The sequence below is a fragment of the Bombina bombina genome, chromosome 4 (genome assembly GCF_027579735.1).
Source record: "Bombina bombina isolate aBomBom1 chromosome 4, aBomBom1.pri, whole genome shotgun sequence".
NCBI classification, from domain to species: domain Eukaryota; kingdom Metazoa; phylum Chordata; class Amphibia; order Anura; family Bombinatoridae; genus Bombina; species Bombina bombina.
The window spans coordinates 15835575-15856117 of record NC_069502.1 but is presented as its reverse complement, the minus strand read 5'-3'; the positions used below and the strand labels follow the sequence as shown (position 1 = coordinate 15856117).

The 20543-nt window shown below is 48.4% G+C and overlaps 1 protein-coding gene across 1 annotated transcript in view; it reads right to left on the bottom strand.

The window, feature by feature from the left end:
* Nucleotides 1-20543, bottom strand: part of EMILIN1 (elastin microfibril interfacer 1) — a 215941-nt gene that overhangs the window by 31934 nt on the left and 163464 nt on the right. The window contains exon 4 of the mRNA XM_053709403.1: nucleotides 19754-19879. Within this exon, the coding sequence (XP_053565378.1) occupies nucleotides 19754-19879 (126 nt within the window). The remainder of the gene's footprint in view (nucleotides 1-19753; nucleotides 19880-20543) is intronic.

Genomic DNA, 20543 nt, shown 5'->3' with positions numbered 1-20543 from the left:
ACACACACACACACACTACTGGGTATACACAGGGTAATGGTGCTCTCTCTCACACATACACACTACTGGGTATACACAGGGTAATGGTGCTCTCACACACACACACATACTGGGTATACACAGGGTAATGGTGCTCCACACACACACTCACACACACACATACTGGGTATACACAGGGTAATGGTGCTCTCACACACACACACACTACTGGGTATACACAGGGTAATGGTGCTCACACACACACACACACACACTACTGGGTATACACAGGGTAATGGTGCTCACACACACACACACTACTGGGTATACACAGGGTAATGGTGCTCTCACACACCACACACACACTTCTGGGTATACACAGGGTAATGGTGCTCTCAACACACACACACACACTACTGGGTATACACAGGGTAATGTGCTCTCACACACACACTACTGGGTATACACAGGGTAATGGTTGCTCTCACACACCACACACACACACACTACTGGGTATACACAGGGTAATGGTGCTCTCTCACACACACACTACTGGGTATACACAGGGTAATGGTGCTCTCACACACACACACACACACTGGGTATACAAGGGTAATGGTGCTCTCACACACACACTACTGGGTATACACAGGGTATGGTGTGCTCTCACACACTCACACACTACTGGGTATACACAGGGTAATGGTGCTCTCTCTCTCACACACACACTACTGGGTATACACAGGGTAATGGTGCTCTCACACACACACACTACTGGGTATACACAGGGTAATGGTGCTCACACACACACACACACACTACTGGGTATACACAGGGTAATGGTGCTCTCACACACACCACACACACACTACTGGGTATACACAGGGTAATGGTGCTCTCACACACACACACACACTACTGGGTATACACAGGGTAATGGTGCTCTCACACACACACACTACTGGTTATACACAGGGTAATGGTGCTCTCACACACACACACACTACTGGGTATACACAGGGTAATGGTGCTCTCACACACCACACTACTGGGTATACACAGGGTAATGGTGCTCTCACACACACACACACACATACTGGGTATACACAGGGTAATGGTGCTCTCACACACACACACACTACTGGGTATACACAGGGTAATGGTGCTCTCACACACACACCACACTACTGGGTATACACAGGGTAATGGTGCTCTCTCACACACACACACTACTGGTATACACAGGGTAATGGTGCTCTCCACACACACACACATACTACTGGGTATACACAGGGTAATGGTGCTCTCTCACACACACACTATGGGTATACACAGGGTAATGGTGCTCTCACACACACACACACTACTGGGTATACACAGGGTAATGGTGCTCTCTCTCTCACACACACACTACTGGGTATACACAGGGTAATGGTGCTCTCACACACACACACACTACTGGGTATACACAGGTAATGGTGCTCTCACACACACACTACAGGCAAAACACAGGGTAATGGTGCTCTCTCACACACACACACACTACTGGGTATACACAGGGTAATGGTGCTCTCTCACACACACACACTACTGGGTATACACAGGGTAATGGTGCTCTCACACACACACACACACACACTGCTGGGTATACACAGGGTAATGGTGCTCTCACACACACACACACACTGGGTATACACAGGGTAATGGTGCTCTCACACACACACACACTACTGGGTATACACAGGGTAATGGTGCTCTCACACACACACACTGCTGGGTATACACAGGGTAATGGTGCTCTCACACACACACACACCACACACTGGGTACACAGGGTAATGGTGCTCTCACACACACCACACACACACTACTGGGTATAACAGGGTAATGGTGCTCTCACACACACACACACACTGGTATACACAGGGTAATGGTGCTCTCTCACACACACACACACTACTGGTATACACAGGGTAATGGTGCTCACACACACACACACACACACTACTGGGTATACACAGGGTAATGGTGCTCACACACACACACACACACTACTGGGTATACACAGGGTAATGGTGCTCTCACACACACACACACACTACTGGGTATACACAGGGTAATGGTGCTCTCACACACACACACTACTGGGTATACACAGGGTAATGGTGCTCTCACACACACACACTACTGGGTATACACAGGGTAATGGTGCTCTCACACACACACACACTACTGGGTATACACAGGGTAATGGTGCTCTCTCACACACACACACACTCTGGGTATACACAGGGTAATGGTGCTCTCACACACACACACACACTACTGGGTATACACAGGGTAATGGTGCTCTCTCACACACACACTACTGGGTATACACAGGGTAATGGTGCTCTCACACACACACACACACTGGTATACACAGGGTAATGGTGCTCTCACACACACACACACACTGGGTATACACAGGGTAATGGTGCTCTCACACACACACACACTACTGGGTATACACAGGGTAATGGCTCTCACACACACACACACACTACTGGGTATACACAGGGTAATGGTGCTCTCACACACACACACACTACTGGGTATACACAGGGTAATGGTGCTCTCACACACACACACTACTGGGTATACACAGGGTAATGGTGCTCTCACACACACAACACTACTGGGTATACACAGGGTAATGTGCTCTCTCACACACACACACTACTGGGTATACACAGGGTAATGGTGCTCTCACACACACACTCACTACTGGGTATACAGAGGGTAATGGTGCTCTCACACACACACACACACACACACACACACACTACTGGGTATACACAGGGTAATGGTGCTCTCACACACACACACACACTACTGGGTATACACAGGGTAATGGTGCTCTCACACACACACACACTACTGGGTATACACAGGGTAATGGTGCTCTCACACACACACACACTACTGGGTATACACAGGGTAATGGTGCTCTCACACACACACACTACTGGGTATACACAGGGTAATGGTGCTCTCACACACACACACACTACTGGGTATACACAGGGTAATGGTGCTCTCACACACACACACACACTACTGGGTATACACAGGGTAATGGTGCTCTCTCACACACACACACTACTGGGTATACACAGGGTAATGGTGCTCTCACACACACACACACACTACTGGGTATACACAGGGTAATGGTGCTCTCACACACACACACACTCACTACTGGGTATACACAGGGTAATGGTGCTCCACACACACACACACACACACACTACTGGGTATACACAGGTAATGGTGCTCTCACACACACACACACTACTTGGGTATACACAGGGTAATGGTGCTCTCACACACACACACACTACTGGGTATACACAGGGTAATGGTGCTCTCACACACACACACTACTGGGTATACACAGGGTAATGGTGCTCTCACACACACACACTACTGGGTATACACAGGGTAATGGTGCTCTCACACACACACACTACTGGGTATACACAGGGTAATGGTGCTCTCTCTCTCACACACACACTACTGGGTATACACAGGGTAATGGTGCTCTCACACACACACACACTACTGGGTATACACAGGGTAATGGTGCTCTCACACACACACACACTACTGGGTATACACAGGGTAATGGTGCTCTCACACACACACACACACTACTGGGTATACACAGGGTAATGGTGCTCTCACACACACACACACACTACTGGGTATACACAGGGTAATGGTGCTCTCACACACACACACACTACTGGGTATACACAGGGTAATGGTGCTCTCACACACACACACACACACTACTGGGTATACACAGGGTAATGGTGCTCTCACACACACACACACACACTACTGGGTATACACAGGGTAATGGTGCTCTCAACACACACACACACACTACTGGGTATACACAGGGTAATGGTGCTCTCACACACACACACTACTGGGTATACACAGGGTAATGGTGCTCTCAACACACACACACACTACTGGGTATACACAGGGTAATGGTGCTCTCACACACACACACACTACTGGGTATACACAGGGTAATGGTGCTCTCACACACACACACACTACTGGGTATACACAGGGTAATGGTGCTCTCAACACACACTACACTACTGGGTATACACAGGGTAATGGTGCTCTCTCACACACACACACTACTGGGTATACACAGGGTAATGGTGCTCACTCACACACACACTACTGGGTATACACAGGGTAATGGTGCTCTCACACACACACACTACTGGGTATACACAGGGTAATGGTGCTCTCACACACACACACACACTACTGGGTATACACAGGGTAATGGTGCTCTCACACACACACACACTACTGGGTATACACAGGGTAATGGTGCTCTCACACACACACTACTGGGTATACACAGGGTAATGGTGCTCTCACACACACACACACACTACTGGGTATACACAGGGTAATGGTGCTCTCTCACACACACACACTACTGGGTATACACAGGGTAATGGTGCTCTCACACACACACACACACACTGCTGGGTATACACAGGGTAATGGTGCTCTCACACACACACACACACACACACACTACTGGGTATACACAGGGTAATGGTGCTCTCACACACACACACACTACTGGGTATACACAGGGTAATGGTGCTCTCACACACACACACACTACTGGGTATACACAGGGTAATGGTGCTCTCACACACACACTCACTACTGGGTATACACAGGGTAATGGTGCTCTCACACACACACACACTCACACACACACTACTGGGTATACACAGGGTAATGGTGCTCTCACACACACACACACACTACTGGGTATACACAGGGTAATGGTGCTCTCACACACACACACACTACTGGGTATACACAGGGTAATGGTGCTCTCACACACACACATACACTACAGGGTATACACAGGTAATGGTGCTCTCACACACACACACACTACTGGGTATACACAGGGTAATGGTGCTCTCACACACACACACACACACTACTGGGTATACACAGGGTAATGGTGCTCACTCACACACACACACTACTGGGTATACACAGGGTAATGGTGCTCTCACACACACACACTACTGGTTATACAGGGTAATGGTGCTCTCACACACACACACTACTGGGTATACACAGGGTAATGGTGCTCTCACACACACACACACACTACTGGGTATACACAGGGTAATGGTGCTCTCACCACACCACAACACACTACTGGGTATACACAGGGTAATGGTGCTCTCACACTCACACACACACTACTGGGTATACACAGGGTAATGGTGCTCTCACACACACACACACTACTGGGTATACACAGGGTAATGGTGCTCTCACACACACACTACTGGTATACACAGGGTAATGGTGCTCACACACACACACACACACACTGGGTATACACAGGGTAATGGTGCTCTCACACACACACACACACACTACTGGGTATACACAGGGTAATGGTGCTCTCACACACACACACACTACTGGGTATACACAGGGTAATGGTGCTCTCACACACACACACACACTACTGGGTATACACAGGGTAATGGTGCTCTCTCACACACACACACACACTACTGGGTATACACAGGGTAATGGTGCTCACACACACACACACACTACTGGGTATACACAGGGTAATGGTGCTCTCACACACACACACACACACTACTGGGTATACACAGGGTAATGGTGCTCTCACACACACACACTACTGGGTATACACAGGGTAATGGTGCTCTCTCTCACACACACACACACTACTGGGTATACACAGGGTAATGGTGCTCTCACACACACACACACACTACTGGGTATACACAGGGTAATGGTGCTCTCACACACACACACTACTGGGTATACACAGGGTAATGGTGCTCTCACACACAACACACACACACTACTGGGTATACACAGGGTAATGGTGCTCTCACACACACACACTACTGGGTATACACAGGGTAATGGTGCTCTCACACACACACACACTACTGGGTATACACAGGGTAATGGTGCTCTCACACACACACACACTACTGGGTATACACAGGGTAATGGTGCTCTCACACACACACACACACACTACTGGGTATACACAGGGTTATGGTGCTCTCACACACACACACACACTACTGGGTATACACAGGGTAATGGTGCTCTCTCACACACACTACTGGGTATACACAGGGTAATGGTGCTCTCTCACACACACACACTACTGGGTATACACAGGGTAATGGTGCTCTCACTCACACACACACACACACACTACTGGGTATACACAGGGTAATGGTGCTCTCACACACACACACACTACTGGGTATACACAGGGTAATGGTGCTCTCACAACACACACTACTGGGTATACACAGGGTAATGGTGCTCTCACACACACACACACACTACTGGGTATACACAGGGTAATGGTGCTCTCACACACACACACACACTACTGGGTATACACAGGGTAATGGTGCTCTCTCACACACACACACACACTACTGGGTATACACAGGGTAATGGTGCTCTCTCACACACACACACACTACTGGGTATACACAGGGTAATGGTGCTCTCACACACACACACACACACAAATGTGTATACACAGGGTAATGGTGCTCTCACACACACACACACACACTGGGTATACACAGGGTAATGGTGCTCTCACACACACACACACTACTGGGTATACACAGGGTAATGGTGCTCTCACACACACACACACTACGGGTATACACAGGGTAATGGTGCTCTCACACACACACTCACTACGGGTATACACAGGGTAATGGTGCTCTCACACACACACACACACACACACAACTGGGTATACACAGGGTAATGGTGCTCTCACACACACACTACTGGGTATACACAGGGTAATGGTGCTCTCACACACACACACTACTGGGTATACACAGGGTAATGGTGCTCTCACACACACACACACTACTGGGTATACACAGGGTAATGGTGCTCTCACACAACACACATACTCTACTGGGTATACACAGGGTAATGGTGCTCTCACACACACACACACTACTGGGTATACACAGGGTAATGGTGCTCACACACACACACACTACTGGGTATACACAGGGTAATGGTGCTCACACACACACACACTACTGGGTATACACAGGGTAATGGTGCTCTCACACACACACACACTACTGGGTATACACAGGGTAATGGTGCTCTCACACACACACACTACTGGGTATACACAGGGTAATGGTGCTCTCACACACACACACACACACTACTGGGTATACACAGGGTAATGGTGCTCTCACACACACACACACACTACTGGGTATACACAGGGTAATGGTGCTCTCACACTCACACACACACTACTGGGTATACACAGGGTAATGGTGCTCTCACACACACACACTACTGGGTATACACAGGGTAATGGTGCTCTCACACACACACTACTGGTTATACACAGGGTAATGGTGCTCTCACACACACACACACACACTACTGGGTATACACAGGGTAATGGTGCTCTCACACACACACACACACACACTACTGGGTATACACAGGGTAATGGTGCTCTCACACACACACTACTGGGTATACACAGGGTAATGGTGCTCACACACACACACACTACTGGGTATACACAGGGTAATGGTGCTCACACACACACACACACTACTGGGTATACACAGGGTAATGGTGCTCACACACACACACACACTACTGGGTATACACAGGGTAATGGTGCTCTCTCACACACACACACACACACTACTGGGTATACACAGGGTAATGGTGCTCTCACACACACACACACTACTGGGTATACACAGGGTAATGGTGCTCTCACACACACACACTACTGGGTATACACAGGGTAATGGTGCTCTCTCACACACACACACTACTGGGTATACACAGGGTAATGGTGCTCTCTCACACACACACACTACTGGGTATACACAGGGTAATGGTGCTCTCACACACACACACACTACTGGGTATACACAGGGTAATGGTGCTCTCTCACACACACACACTACTGGGTATACACAGGGTAATGGTGCTCTCTCACACACACACACTACTGGGTATACACAGGGTAATGGTGCTCTCACACACACACACACTACTGGGTATACACAGGGTAATGGTGCTCTCACACACACACACACACTACTGGGTATACACAGGGTAATGGTGCTCTCTCACACACACACACTACTGGGTATACACAGGGTAATGGTGCTCTCACACACACACTCACTACTGGGTATACAGAGGGTAATGGTGCTCTCTCACACACACACACACACACTACTGGGTATACACAGGGTAATGGTGCTCTCACACACACACACACTACTGGGTATACACAGGGTAATGGTGCTCTCACACACACACTACTGGGTATACACAGGGTAATGGTGCTCTCACACACACACTCACTACTGGGTATACAGAGGGTAATGGTGCTCTCACACACACACACACACACACTACTGGGTATACACAGGGTAATGGTGCTCTCACACACACACACACACACACTACTGGGTATACACAGGGTAATGGTGCTCTCACACACACACACACACTACTGGGTATACACGGGTAATGGTGCTCTCACACACACACACACTACTGGGTATACACAGGGTAATGGTGCTCTCACACACACACACACTACTGGGTATACACAGGGTAATGGTGCTCTCTCTCTCACACACACACACTACTGGGTATACACAGGGTAATGGTGCTCTCTCTCACACACACACTACTGGGTATACACAGGGTAATGGTGCTCTCTCTCACACACACACACACTACTGGGTATACACAGGGTAATGGTGCTCTCTCTCACACACACACACACACATGGGTATACACAGGGTAATGGTGCTCTCACACACACACACACACTACTGGGTATACACAGGGTAATGGTGCTCTCTCTCACACACACACACACACTACTGGGTATACACAGGGTAATGGTGCTCTCACACACACACACACACTACTGGGTATACACAGGGTAATGGTGCTCTCTCTCACACACACACACACACTACTGGGTATACACAGGGTAATGGTGCTCTCTCACACACACACACACTACTGGGTATACACAGGGTAATGGTGCTCTCACACACACACACTACTGGGTATACACAGGGTAATGGTGCTCTCACACACACACACACACTACTGGGTATACACAGGGTAATGGTGCTCTCTCACACACACACACACACACTGGGTATACACAGGGTAATGGTGCTCACACACACACACACACACTACTGGGTATACACAGGGTAATGGTGCTCTCTCACACACACACACACACACTACTGGGTATACACAGGGTAATGGTGCTCTCACACACACACACTACTGGGTATACACAGGGTAATGGTGCTCTCACACACACACACTACTGGGTATACACAGGGTAATGGTGCTCTCTCACACACACACACACACTACTGGGTATACACAGGGTAATGGTGCTCTCACACACACACACTACTGGGTATACACAGGGTAATGGTGCTCTCACACACACACACACACACTACTGGGTATACACAGGGTAATGGTGCTCTCTCACACACACACACTACTGGGTATACACAGGGTAATGGTGCTCTCTCACACACACACACACTACTGGGTATACACAGGGTAATGGTGCTCTCTCACACACACACACTACTGGGTATACACAGGGTAATGGTGCTCTCTCTCACACACACACACTACTGGGTATACACAGGGTAATGGTGCTCTCACACACACACACACACACACTACGGGTATAACAGGGTAATGGTGCTCTCTCACACACACACACACACTACTGGGTATACACAGGGTAATGGTGCTCTCACACACACACACTACTGGGTATACACAGGGTAATGGTGCTCTCACACACACACACACACTACTGGGTATACACAGGGTAATGGTGCTCTCTCACACACACACACTACTGGGTATACACAGGGTAATGGTGCTCTCACACACACACACACTACTGGGTATACACAGGGTAATGGTGCTCTCACACACACACACACACTACTGGGTATACACAGGGTAATGGTGCTCTCACACACACACACACTACTGGGTATACACAGGGTAATGGTGCTCTCACACACACACACTACTGGGTATACACAGGGTAATGGTGCTCTCACACACACACTACTGGGTATACACAGGGTAATGGTGCTCTCACACACACACACACTACTGGGTATACACAGGGTAATGGTGCTCTCTCACACACACACACTACTGGGTATACACAGGGTAATGGTGCTCTCACACACACACACTCACTACTGGGTATACACAGGGTAATGGTGCTCTCACACACACACACACACACTACTGGGTATACACAGGGTAATGGTGCTCTCACACACACACACACACACACACACACTACTGGGTATACACAGGGTAATGGTGCTCTCACACACACACACACACTACTGGGTATACACAGGGTAATGGTGCTCTCACACACACACACTACTGGGTATACACAGGGTAATGGTGCTCTCACACACACACACACACAGGGTATACACAGGGTAATGGTGCTCTCTCTCACACACACACACTACTGGGTATACACAGGGTAATGGTGCTCTCACACACACACACTACTGGGTATACACAGGGTAATGGTGCTCTCACACACACACACACACTACTGGGTATACACAGGGTAATGGTGCTCTCACACACACACTACTGGGTATACACAGGGTAATGGTGCTCTCACACACACACTACTGGGTATACACAGGGTAATGGTGCTCTCTCACACACACACACACACTAATGGGTATACACAGGGTAATGGTGCTCTCTCTCACACACACACACACACACACTACTGGGTATACACAGGGTAATGGTGCTCTCACACACACACACACACTACTGGGTATACACAGGGTAATGGTGCTCTCTCACACACACACACACTACTGGGTATACACAGGGTAATGGTGCTCACACACACACACTACTGGGTATACACAGGGTAATGGTGCTCTCACACACACACACACTACTGGGTATACACAGGGTAATGGTGCTCTCACACACACACACACACTACTGGGTATACACAGGGTAATGGTGCTCTCACACACACACACACACACTGGGTATACACAGGGTAATGGTGCTCTCACACACACACACACACTACTGGGTATACACAGGGTAATGGTGCTCTCACACACACACACACACTACTGGGTATACACAGGGTAATGGTGCTCTCACACACACACACTACTGGGTATACACAGGGTAATGGTGCTCTCACACACACACACACTACTGGGTATACACAGGGTAATGGTGCTCTCTCACACACACACACTACTGGGTATACACAGGGTAATGGTGCTCTCACACACACACACACACACATACTGGGTATACACAGGGTAATGGTGCTCTCACACACACACACTACTGGGTATACACAGGGTAATGGTGCTCTCACACACACACACACACTACTGGGTATACACAGGGTAATGGTGCTCTCTCACACACACACACACTACTGGGTATACACAGGGTAATGGTGCTCTCACACACACACTCACTACTGGGTATACAGAGGGTAATGGTGCTCTCACACACACACACACACTACTGGGTATACACAGGGTAATGGTGCTCTCTCTCACACACACACACACACTACTGGGTATACACAGGGTAATGGTGCTCTCTCACACACACACACTACTGGGTAATAACACAGGGTAATGGTGCTCTCTCACACACACACACTACTGGGTATACACAGGGTAATGGTGCTCTCACACACACACACACACACTGGGTATACACAGGGTAATGGTGCTCTCACACACACACTACTGGGTATACACAGGGTAATGGTGCTCACACACACACACACTACTGGGTATACACAGGGTAATGGTGCTCTCTCACACACACACACACACTACTGGGTATACACAGGGTAATGGTGCTCACACACACACACACACTACTGGGTATACACAGGGTAATGGTGCTCTCACACACACACACTACTGGGTATACACAGGGTAATGGTGCTCACACACACACACACACTACTGGGTATACACAGGGTAATGGTGCTCTCACACACACACACACTACTGGTATACACAGGGTAATGTTGCTCCACACACACTACACACTCTACTGGGTATACACAGGTGTAATGGTGCTCTCACACACACACATACGACTACAGGGTATCTACTACAGGGTTAATGGTGCTCCGTCAACCACACACACTACACTACTGGGTAATACAAGGGTAATGGAGGCTATCTCACACACACACACACACTCACTGGGTAATCACAGCAGGGTAATGGTGCTTCCTCACACACACACACACTACTGGGTATACACAGGGTAATGGTGCTCTCACACACACACCCTACGTGGGTCTACCAGGGTAATGGTGTCTCTCACACACACACACACCCACTACTGGGTATACACAGGGTAATGGTGCTCTCTCTCACACATACACACTACTGGGTATACACAGGGTAATGGTGCTCTCTCACACACACACACACACTACTGGGTATACACAGGGTAATGGTGCTCTCACACACACACACACACACACTACTGGGTATACACAGGGTAATGGTGCTCTCACACACACACACACTACTGGGTATACACAGGGTAATGGTGATCACACACACACACACACACTACTGGGTATACACAGGGTAATGGTGCATCTCTCACACACACACCACTACTGGGTATACACAGGGTAATGGTGCTCTCACACACACACACACACACTACTGGGTATACACAGGGTAATGGTGCTCTCTCACACACACACACACTACTGGGTATACACAGGGTAATGGTGCTCTCACACACACACTACTGGGTATACACAGGGTAATGGTGCTCTCACACACACACACACACACACTACTGGGTATACACAGGGTAATGGTGCTCTCACACACACACACACACACTGGGTATACACAGGGTAATGGTGCTCTCACACACACACTACTGGGTATACACAGGGTAATGGTGCTCTCACACACACACACACACACTACTGGGTATACACAGGGTAATGGTGCTCTCACACACACACACACACACACACTACTGGGTATACACAGGGTAATGGTGCTCTCACACACACACACTACTGGGTATACACAGGGTAATGGTGCTCTCACACACACACACACACACACACACACTACTGGGTATACACAGGGTAATGGTGCTCTCACACACACACACTACTGGGTATACACAGGGTAATGGTGCTCTCTCACACACACACACTACTGGGTATACACAGGGTAATGGTGCTCTCACACACACACACACTACTGGGTATACACAGGGTAATGGTGCTCTCACACACACACACTACTGGGTATACACAGGGTAATGGTGCTCTCACACACACACTACTGGGTATACACAGGGTAATGGTGCTCTCACACACACACACTACTGGGTATACACAGGGTAATGGTGCTCTCACACACACACACACACACTACTGGGTATACACAGGGTAATGGTGCTCTCACACACACACACTACTGGGTATACACAGGGTAATGGTGCTCTCACACACACACACACTACTGGGTATACACAGGGTAATGGTGCTCTCACACACACACTACTGGTTATACAGGGTAATGGGGTCACACAACATAATGGGTATACACAGGGGAATGGTGCTCTCTCACACACACACTCACACACACTACTGGGTATACACAGGGTAATGGTGCTCTCACACACACACACTACTGGGGTATACACAGGGTAATGGTGCTCTCACACACACACACTACTGGTTATACACAGGGTAATGGTGCTCACACACACACACACACTACTGGGTATACACAGGGTAATGGTGCTCTCACACACCACACACGACTGGGTATACACAGGGTAATGGGTGCTCTCTCTCTCACACACACTACTGGGTAGTACACAGGGTAATGGTGCCTCACACACACACACACACTACTGGTATACACAGGGTAATGGTGCTCTCTCACACACACACACTACTGGGTATACACAGGGTAATGGTGCTCTCTCACACCACACACACTACTGGGTATACACAGGGTAATGGTGCTCTCACACACACATACACTACTGGGTATACACAGGGTAATTGTGCTCTCACACACACACACACACTACTGGGTATACACAGGGTAATGGTGCTCTCACACACACACACACTACTGGGTATACACAGGGTAATGGTGCTCTCACACACACACACACACACTACTGGGTATACACAGGGTAATGGTGCTCTCACACACACACTACTGGGTATACACAGGGTAATGGTGCTCTCACACACACACACACTACTGGGTATACACAGGGTAATGGTGCTCTCTCACACACACACACTACTGGGTATACACAGGGTAATGGTGCTCTCACACACACACTCACTACTGGGTATACACAGGGTAATGGTGCTCTCACACACACACACACACACTACTGGGTATACACAGGGTAATGGTGCTCTCACACACACACACACACAATCTGGGTATAACACAGGGTAATGGTGCTCTCACACACACACACACACTACTGGGTATACACAGGGTAATGGTGCTCTCACACACACACACACACACTACTGGGTATACACAGGGTAATGGTGCTCTCACACACACACACACTACTGGGTATACACAGGGTAATGGTGCTCTCACACACACACACACTACTGGGTATACACAGGGTAATGGTGCTCTCTCTCACACACACACACTACTGGGTATACACAGGGTAATGGTGCTCTCTCTCTCACACACACACTACTGGGTATACACAGGGTAATGGTGCTCTCACACACACACACACACTACTGGGTATACACAGGGTAATGGTGCTCTCTCACACACACACTACTGGGTATACACAGGGTAATGGTGCTCTCACACACACACTACTGGGTATACACAGGGTAATGGTGCTCTCTCACACACACACACACACTACTGGGTATACACAGGGTAATGGTGCTCTCTCTCACACACACACACACACTACTGGGTATACACAGGGTAATGGTGCTCTCACACACACACACACACTACTGGGTATACACAGGGTAATGGTGCTCTCTCTCACACACACACACACACACTACTGGGTATACACAGGGTAATGGTGCTCTCACACACACACACACACACTACTGGGTATACACAGGGTAATGGTGCTCACACACACACACTACTGGGTATACACAGGGTAATGGTGCTCTCACACACACACACTACTGGGTATACACAGGGTAATGGTGCTCTCACACACACACACACACTACTGGGTATACACAGGGTAATGGTGCTCTCACACACACACACACACTACTGGGTATACACAGGGTAATGGTGCTCTCTCACACACACACACACACTACTGGGTATACACAGGGTAATGGTGCTCTCTCACACACACACACACACTACTGGGTATACACAGGGTAATGGTGCTCTCACACACACACACTACTGGGTATACACAGGGTAATGGTGCTCTCACACACACACACACACACACTACTGGGTATACACAGGGTAATGGTGCTCTCTCACACACACACACTACTGGGTATACACAGGGTAATGGTGCTCTCACACACACACACACACACACACACTACTGGGTATACACAGGGTAATGGTGCTCTCACACACACACACTACTGGGTATACACAGGGTAATGGTGCTCTCACACACACACACACACACTACTGGGTATACACAGGGTAATGGTGCTCTCTCACACACACACACTACTGGGTATACACAGGGTAATGGTGCTCTCACACACACACTCACTACTGGGTATACAGAGGGTAATGGTGCTCTCTCACACACACACACACATACACTACTGGGTATACACAGGGTAATGGTGCTCTCTCTCACACACACACACACACTACTGGGTATACACAGGGTAATGGTGCTCTCACACACACACTACTGGGTATACACAGGGTAATGGTGCTCTCTCACACACACACTACTGGGTATACACAGGGTAATGGTGCTCTCACACACACACACACACACTACTGGGTATACACAGGGTAATGGTGCTCTCACAGACACTACTGGGTATACACAGGGTAATGGTGCTCACACACACACACACTACTGGGTATACACAGGGTAATGGTGCTCTCACACACACACACACACTACTGGGTATACACAGGGTAATGGTGCTCACACACACACACACACTACTGGGTATACACAGGGTAATGGTGCTCTCACACACACACACTACTGGGTATACACAGGGTAATGGTGCTCTCACACACACACACACTACTGGGTATACACAGGGTAATGGTGCTCTCACACACACACACACTACTGGGTATACACAGGGTAATGGTGCTCACACACACACACACACACTACTGGGTATACACAGGGTAATGGTGCTCACACACACACACACACTACTGGGTATACACAGGGTAATGGTGCTCTTACACACACACACTACTGGGTATACACAGGGTAATGGGGCTCTCTCACACACACACACTACTGGGTATACACAGGGTAATGGTGCTCTCTCACACACACACACTACTGGGTATACACAGGGTAATGGTGCTCTCTCACACACACACACTACTGGGTATACACAGGGTAATGGTGCTCTCACACACACACACACACTACTGGGTATACACAGGGTAATGGTGCTCTCTCTCACACATACACACTACTGGGTATACACAGGGTAATGGTGCTCTCACACACACACACACACTACTGGGTATACACAGGGTAATGGTGCTCTCACACACACACACACACACACACACTACTGGGTATACACAGGGTAATGGTGCTCTCACACACACACACACACTACTGGGTATACACAGGGTAATGGTGCTCTCACACACACACACACACACTTCTGAGTATACACAGGGTAATGGTGCTCTCTCACACACACACACTACTGGGTATACACAGGGTAATGGTGCTCTCACACACACACACACACACACACTACTGGGTATACACAGGGTAATGGTGCTCTCTCACACACACACACACACTACTGGGTATACACAGGGTAATGGTGCTCTCACACACACACACTACTGGGTATACACAGGGTAATGGTGCTCTCACACACACACACACACACACACTACTGGGTATACACAGGGTAATGGTGCTCTCACACACACACACACACACACTACTGGGTATACACAGGGTAATGGTGCTCTCACACACACACTACTGGGTATACACAGGGTAATGGTGCTCTCACACACACACACACACACTACTGGGTATACAGAGGGTAATGGTACTCTCACACACACACACACACACACACACTACTGGGTATACACAGGGTAATGGTGCTCTCACACACACACACTACTGGGTATACACAGGGTAATGGTGCTCTCACACACACACACACACACACACACACACTACTGGGTATACACAGGGTAATGGTGCTCTCACACACACACACACTACTGGGTATACACAGGGTAATGGTGCTCTCTCACACACACACACTACTGGGTATACACAGGGTAATGGTGCTCTCACACACACACACTACTGGGTATACACAGGGTAATGGTGCTCTCACACACACACACTACTGGTTATACACAGGGTAATGGTGCTCTCACACACACACTACTGGGTATACACAGGGTAATGGTGCTCTCACACACACACACACTACTGGTTTTACACAGGGTAATGGTGCTCACACACACACACACACTACTGGGTATACACAGGGTAATGGTGCTCTCACACACACACACTACTGGGTATACACAGGGTAATGGTGCTCTCACACACACACACACACTACTGGGTATACACAGGGTAATGGTGCTCTCACACACACACACACACACACACTACTGGGTATACACAGGGTAATGGTGCTCTCTCACACACACACACACACACACTACTGGGTATACACAGGGTAATGGTGCTCTCACACACACACACTACTGGGTATACACAGGGTAATGGTGCTCTCACACACACACTACTGGTTATACACAGGGTAATGGTGCTCACACACACACACACACTACTGGGTATACACAGGGTAATGGTGCTCTCACACACACACACACTACTGGGTATACACAGGGTAATGGTGCTCTCTCTCTCACACACACTACTGGGTATACACAGGGTAATGGTGCTCTCACACACACACACACACTACTGGGTATACACAGGGTAATGGTGCTCACACACACACACACTACTGGGTATACACAGGGTAATGGTGCTCTCACACACACACACACACACACTACTGGGTATACACAGGGTAATGGTGCTCTCTCACACACACACACGCACTACTGGGTATACACAGGGTAATGGTGCTCACACACACACACACACTACTGGGTATACACAGGGTAATGGTGCTCTCACACACACACACACTACTGGGTATACACAGGGTAATGGTGCTCTCACACACACACTACTGGGTATACACAGGGTAATGGTGCTCTCACACACACACACACACACACTACTGGGTATACACAGGACAATGGTGCTCTCACACACACACACACACTACTGGGTATACACAGGGTAATGGTGCTCTCTCTCTCACACACACTACTGGTTATACACAGGGTAATGGTGCTCACACACACACACACACTACTGGGTATACACAGGGTAATGGTGCTCTCACACACACACACACTACTGGGTATACACAGGGTAATGGTGCTCTCACACACACACACACTACTGGGTATACACAGGGTAATGGTGCTCTCTCACACACACACACTACTGGGTATACACAGGGTAATGGTGCTCTCACACACACACACACTACTGGGTATACACAGGGTAATGGTGCTCTCTCTCTCACACACACTACTGGGTATACACAGGGTAATGGTGCTCTCTCACACACACACACTACTGGTTATACACAGGGTAATGGTGCTCACACACACACACACACTACTGGGTATACACAGGGTAATGGTGCTCTCTCACACACACACACACTACTGGGTATACACAGGGTAATGGTGCTCTCTCACACACACACTACTGGTTATACACAGGGTAATGGTGCTCTCTCACACACACACACTACTGGGTATACACAGGGTAATGGTGCTCTCACACACACACACACTACTGGGTATACACAGGGTAATGGTGCTCTCTCTCTCACACACACTACTGGGTATACACAGGGTAATGGTGCTCTCTCACACACACACACACTACTGGGTATACACAGGGTAATGGTGCTCACACACACACACACTACTGGGTATACACAGGGTAATGGTGCTCTCACACACACTACTGGGTATACACAGGGTAATGGTGCTCACAGACAAACTGCTAGCGTACATGGGGCAATGATGCTCACAGTCCCGTTGCTGTACATTCTGGTGACTTTCTTGTACAAACAGTGATAAAACCACCTATCTCCTAGGCTAGTTTTCTTCTGGATTTTTTATTTATTATTGTTTTAGGGCCACATCACAAAAAAAATCCATTTTACCTGGAGGCCCAACAGGTCCCTGCTTTCCTGTAGCTCCATCCTTCCCAGAAGGTCCAGCAGATCCTTGTGGTCCTGGTGGACCTTGTTTTCCTTGTGGGCCTGGAGGACCAGGAAGTCCAGGTGGTCCTAGGATACAAACAGAGTCAATAAGGTGATGTTAATGATGTTCATTTGCTTGTTCCAGACATCATTAATTAGTTATTTGTGAGGGGATCATGTGATGAAGTTATCACTCTTACAAAATGCTAACACTGGCCTGACACTCTAGGTGATTTTCCCCAGGCTCCGGAGAGCTAACGATAAGTCAATCTTAGGGCCAGATTACATGTGATGTAGCATTTAATGCTCCTGCTAGCTCGCTAACTCCACTAGAAGTAAGCTTTTTGTAAACGTCAGGTGGCACTCTTATTACAAGTTGAAAGTTAAATGTTTTTGCTCACACACTAAACCGATGTGCTCAATAAGTCAAACTTCGAATATTGTGATCGCATTAACATATTCCCCATAGAAGTCAATAGACGTGCAAACCCGAGCTCATATTTTTAATTGCGCTAACCAAACATAAAGATATGAATATGTCAAAATCCAATGTTCTTCGCATAGAAGAATATGTTCTATTTAGTCATAAATACATATTTCTACATATATCTGATGGTATTTTGTTACATTATGTATGTATGTATGTATGATCCAAAATGAAGAGCGCACTTCAAAGGGCTTGGTTAAATACCACTTTAATGCGAACGTTTTCGAGCTTCAAAAGCTCGTCATCAGACAGGCAAAGTATTAA